The following is a 5,372-nucleotide window of genomic DNA, read 5'->3' as shown; positions in this document are numbered from 1 at the left end:
TCTCTGATCAACTGCTAAAGATTCAAACATCAAAGCATATATAGGAATGAAAAAAATGTTAGCTATATAAATACATTTGACATGAATCGTGCAAACACCACCTGCCACTTCTTGAAACGGCATGGCCTTATATGGCACGTCAACATAATCATTAATCTTAATTTTTCTTGACCTCAACTACACACACACACACACACACACACACACACACACACGTTGAAAACCGCTAAACAAGATGAGGCCGACGTAAACAGTGCCCCCCCACACACACACTTTTTTAAAACGGCAAGTATCCTATTCCCAAAACTGCAACGTTAAAATATCTAATCGCTTCAATGTTTCTTTGTTACAGGGAAGAATGTGCTTCATCAGAAAAGAAAGAGCCTGTTCAAGTCTTTTGGAAAACGGACAAGAAATTAATTCATCAGATTGACGATGGCAGTTCAACAAAGTGTTTCACTTTTGGTATGGTTTTCGGCACAACAATACACTTTGCATATTTTTCTATGAATCTACAGAGCGTGAAATACGGTCACAGTATAAAATCTATGGTCAACGTCTATGTTTTGTACAGACAGAGTCTTCACTCCTGAAGAAACAACCAATCAGTTATACCAGGATATCGCAAAGCCATTGGTTGTTTCAACTGTGGAAGGATACAATGGTTGGTAGTAATAGCACATGAACGCTTCATGTTCTTGCGCATGTGTCAATTCTCGCCGGTTTTGCTTTAAACAGGTACCATATTTGCTTACGGTCAGACATCCTCCGGAAAGACATTCACAATGATGGGCAGTGACCACGTTCCTGGTGTCATACCGCTGGCTGTTGACAATGTCTTTGAAACCATTAAAAAGGTCCAATATGTGATTGATTTTATGTTTTGCCATATTTGTTTGCTCAATATTATTTGATCACTCCTGTTCTCTTTTTTTTTTTTTTTGCTGTACAGTGTCCAAAGAAGGAGTTTCTTCTCAGGGTGTCTTACTTGGAAATATACAATGAAACCGTGACTGATCTCCTTGTAGACAAATGGAGAAGAAAACCTTTGGAAGTCAGAGAGACCATAAACGTAAGTTGTCTATCCATCGGAGTGCTCTTCATACGTCGTTTGCTGTGCTATTAGGGTAACTATTTAATCTGTACCTTGCTCGTTGAGTCTTGCCTGTTTTATGAGACCCACATTTTTGTAGAGGGGGGGAAGTTACGGCTCTTTTTTTAAATACATTTTTTTATTTTTTATTTATTTATTTATTTATTTTTAGAAATGTGCTCTGTCATTTTAGTTTTCTGGTCTCGTCGGTAATGGCATTTTGTAATTTTTTATTTATTTTTTCCCTCTAGAGCTCAGTATTGTTCATTCGATTTGACATCATCATTGCTCTCCTTTTTTTAAAAAAAACAAATAAATTAAAAAAAAAATGTTTTTGAATTGTAATTTTGAATGTTCAGCATAGTTGTTATCTACTCTGTGCAGAAAACCATCTATGTAGCTGACCTGACTGAGGAACTGGTGACCTCTTCGGCACAAGTATTGGCCTGGATTCGCAAAGGAGAGAGTAAGTCTGAGTAAGTAGCTCCGGCCATGCGGAAGAATTATTTCATGCCGTGTGCAAATTTGATCCTGCAGAAAACCGTCACTATGGAAAGACTGAAATGAACCAGCGCAGCAGCCGTTCGCACACCGTTTTTCGAATGGTAAGCAACATAGAACAATATTCTGCATTTTGATTCTTTTGACAAGTTTATGACTGCACTTTTCGATCATATCCTTCTACTCTATTTTTTCTTGTGAATCCCTACATATATTTGCGTAAAAAAAAATAATTTCAAAAGTGTTTATGCACTGATTAACCTCAACATAACACTTTCTAACAAATTACATTTAAATATTAAAATATATAGATTATAAAGGCAGAAGTGGTTCATGTCTGTGTATGCATTGTCAAAACTTCAGTTGCAAATATAATAATTGAAAAGTTGTCTTATGGCTTCTATGTGCTTTATTGTTTTAATGAAGATATCTATTTAATTATCTAGAAAAATAATTGTCAATAACAAATGCTCTTCTGTGATTTAGATCCTAGAGAGTCGTGAAAGGACCGACCTGGCATCAGGTGAAAATGCAGATGGAGCCATCATTGTTTCCCATTTAGTAAGCATGCTTTTCTTTGCGGTCTACTTTGTGTTGATCACGTTTGCCAAAAGGCAGATCTTAGTTCATTGCTTGGCATCGTTTTTTCCTTGGTCATGGTCGTCTGCTGCCAAATTTGTAGGCACTACTCTTGAACCACTGCATTCAAAAATGTAGGGCTGTCAAATATTTTGGGATTTGGCTATCCCACTGAAAATTCTATTGACTATTCCAGTATTAAAAATAAATACTTTTTTTTTTTTTGTTGTTGTTGTGGTTAAATAACATTTATGTTTAATACAGAAGAGAACATTTCCCAAGAGACCATAATAATGAATGATAAACTTCATTTTTAGAAAATCTTTTTTTTTTCTTCTTTTTGCTGCTGTATTTTCTTCTCTGGAACCATTAGTCAATATTGGACGAAGTGACTTCAATTTAGCTATGGCAGTGAATTTGATTAATACTGGTTTGTTAAAAAAAAAACAAAACATTAGGAACTGCAACTGTGTCAGTCTGTCAGCAAAAGCGTGCACTGTGCAGTCATTTTGATTTTCTCCCTTTTTATCCGTCTCAGAATTTAGTTGATCTGGCTGGATCAGAGAGAGCAAGCCAAACGGGGGCTGAAGGTAAAGAAAATGCAGTTTTGCACCGTAATTGAAACCTCGCTTGCTTTAATGTTATGTCAACAATTGACTTGAATGAATTTGCTTGTTAGGTACACGCTTGAAAGAAGGCTGCAATATCAATCGCAGCCTTTTCACTCTTGGCCAAGTGATAAAGAAGCTTGGTGAAGAAAGCCAAAGGTACGTCAAATGTAGATACAGTTGTACCTCGGAGTTTGAACACAATTCGTTCCTGTGGAGTGTTCAAAGTCCCAATTGTTCAACCTCGGGAAAAAAAATTCTCACAGGAAATAATGTAAATGCAATTAATCCGTTCCCAAGCTCCAAAAACAGAAAATTCCTATTTTAATTACTATTTATGGTTTTTTGATGTACACCCAGTACAGTATTTACACAAAAAAGACCTCACCATTTTTGTTGTGGTGTGTTGGCATCAGTGGATAAACAAATGCTACGTTGCGTTAATGGTGTATTTTACATTGGGCATATTGTTGGACTACTATGGGGTCCTTGCATGCGCTCTTAACGTCAGGCACTTTGTTGAACAGCTAAAAGGGGGGTGTCCTCGTGCCAGTATTTACGGAAGTAGTCAGTCACCGTAGTTAATTGTTGTGACTGCTTCAACGATTCCATCTGTCACTGCTCATGTCTCACAATAGTGATTTTTATATGTACAGATAGTCACTATGTAAATGAAACCACAGTCATGTTAAAAAGAAAAAACATAAATAAAACCTAACATCTTGTATTTAACACTAAAATTCTGAATTATTCTTAACATCATTGTGTTTCCAGAAATTTCATAAACTACAGAGACAGTAAGTTGACACGCATTCTTCAGAACTCCCTGGGTGGAAACGCCAAAACTGTCATCCTCTGCACAATCACGACTGCATCACTCGATGAGACACTCCGCACTCTACAGGTTGGAATATACAATTTCTTGCATGGCAGTTTTCTTTATGATGTCATTAGAAATGACAAAAAAGAGCAATGAGATTTATTAATTGATCAAAATTTACAGAACCAACAGATTCACTATTCATCAAATTAAACAAATGGAATTTTATTATTTAGTGGAGTTTAAAATTGTGCAAATAATGTACAAGGTACACAACAACCTACTTTGCAACAATATTCAATAGCTGTTTGAAATCAGAGACAGTGGCTATGATTTGGGGGGTACAAGTGTCTATAAAAAAAAAATCAAAACAACAATAAATATTACGCAAAGGTGTATTACAATTTATTGGTGTAAAGCTGTGGAATAATTTTGGAATTAATCTGAAAAGGTGTGAATCACTGATTGTGTTTAAAAGGATGCATAAAAATAAAGTACAACAACAATATTTAAATCAGGTATAAGTCAGTACAAATGTATATGTAAGTAGTGATGCACCGAAATACATTTTTTGGGCCAAAACCGAGAAATACTTGGCCGAAAACCGAAATGACGGAAAAAAAATGATGCCAATTTTTTTTATTATCATTACATTTATTATAATTAATTAAAGCGATAATATAAAATATTTAGGCCTGAGACATGTTGGCAAATGACGCGGGGTGAACAACTGAGCATTTTCTGGCGGTGCAATTGCACTTCATAGTCAATGTACAGTACTTCGCACCAGCGGGCACATATGCGTGCGGTGCGGATGACGCATTTGTAGGCTATTTGGAGCGGGACACGGTGTGGCGCACATTAACATATTCACCAAGGTTTGAAAAATAAATACATTTCTTCGCACCAGCGAATCTGCTTTGGGAACGGACTGCAGAGTCACACACTGCGCCCCGGAGATAGCAATAGTGTTTACATTAGCCAAAGTATTTAGCACGGCCACCAGAATGCAAGTGAAAAAGTGGAAGCGCTCGAGGGGCTCACATCAAAGAAAAAAAAAGGAAGGTGCTGTAGGAGAAAGAGTGGCTCACCTATAGTGCAGCGCTTTCTTTTTTGACATAGTTTACCAGGCGACCCTCTCCTTCTCCGGTGTGCACAATGAAACTGCCGGTACTCACAAACGCCAGCGAGCGGCAAGGTGGACACTCACTCCCGTTTTTGGTGTTTAATTCAAACAGACACTTGCTTGGAGCGTTTATTTTTTTTGTTTTAGTTTTTTTTTTTTTTTTTTTGCTTGCGTCACCACATCCTGTTTCGGCCATATTCTTTCAGCTTGAATTAAAAATAAATTTGTTGGCCAAATATTCGGTGCATCACTACGTGTAAGCCTTTGTGCTGATTTATATATCTTATATATTTATATATGTTGAAGTGCAGTTGTTCATGTGCAAGTTTGGTGCTTGTATTTTTTTTGCACAATATTTGGTTGACATTTATTGTTGGATGTTGCTTGGTGTTTAAATAATTTTGCAATGTGTTCATTCTGAAGTTTGCCAGCACTGCGAAGAAAATGAAGAATGATCCCCATGTAACAGAAGTTTCTGATGACGGCGCGCTGCTCAAAAGATATCGTAATGAAATTGTTGACCTCAAGAGACGACTTCAGGAGGCAAGAGACTTTTTTTTTGGGTTCTAAAATGCTTTGTGCATCTGCATAAGTGTTATTGAAGAATCATTTTTTTGGGAAGAATTTTTTTTAGTTTGACATGAC

The 5,372-nt window shown here is 36.7% G+C and overlaps 1 protein-coding gene across 3 annotated transcripts in view; it reads left to right on the top strand.

The window, feature by feature from the left end:
- cenpe (centromere protein E) overlaps positions 1–5,372 on the top strand; it is a 28,370-nt gene that overhangs the window by 1,293 nt on the left and 21,705 nt on the right. For all 3 annotated transcript variants that reach the window (XM_077577763.1, XM_077577757.1, XM_077577753.1), the window contains exons 2-12: positions 353–465; positions 575–664; positions 739–857; positions 953–1,072; positions 1,478–1,559; positions 1,631–1,698; positions 2,081–2,155; positions 2,712–2,763; positions 2,853–2,940; positions 3,556–3,685; positions 5,151–5,270. In XM_077577763.1, coding sequence (XP_077433889.1) covers positions 353–465; positions 575–664; positions 739–857; positions 953–1,072; positions 1,478–1,559; positions 1,631–1,698; positions 2,081–2,155; positions 2,712–2,763; positions 2,853–2,940; positions 3,556–3,685; positions 5,151–5,270 — 1,057 coding nt within the window. The remainder of the gene's footprint in view (positions 1–352; positions 466–574; positions 665–738; positions 858–952; positions 1,073–1,477; positions 1,560–1,630; positions 1,699–2,080; positions 2,156–2,711; positions 2,764–2,852; positions 2,941–3,555; positions 3,686–5,150; positions 5,271–5,372) is intronic.

Source organism: Vanacampus margaritifer, chromosome 1 (assembly GCF_051991255.1).
Source record: "Vanacampus margaritifer isolate UIUO_Vmar chromosome 1, RoL_Vmar_1.0, whole genome shotgun sequence".
Taxonomy (NCBI): Eukaryota; Metazoa; Chordata; class Actinopteri; order Syngnathiformes; family Syngnathidae; genus Vanacampus; species Vanacampus margaritifer.
Note: the sequence above shows the minus strand (reverse complement) of the source record. Positions and strands in the feature narration are given on the sequence as shown.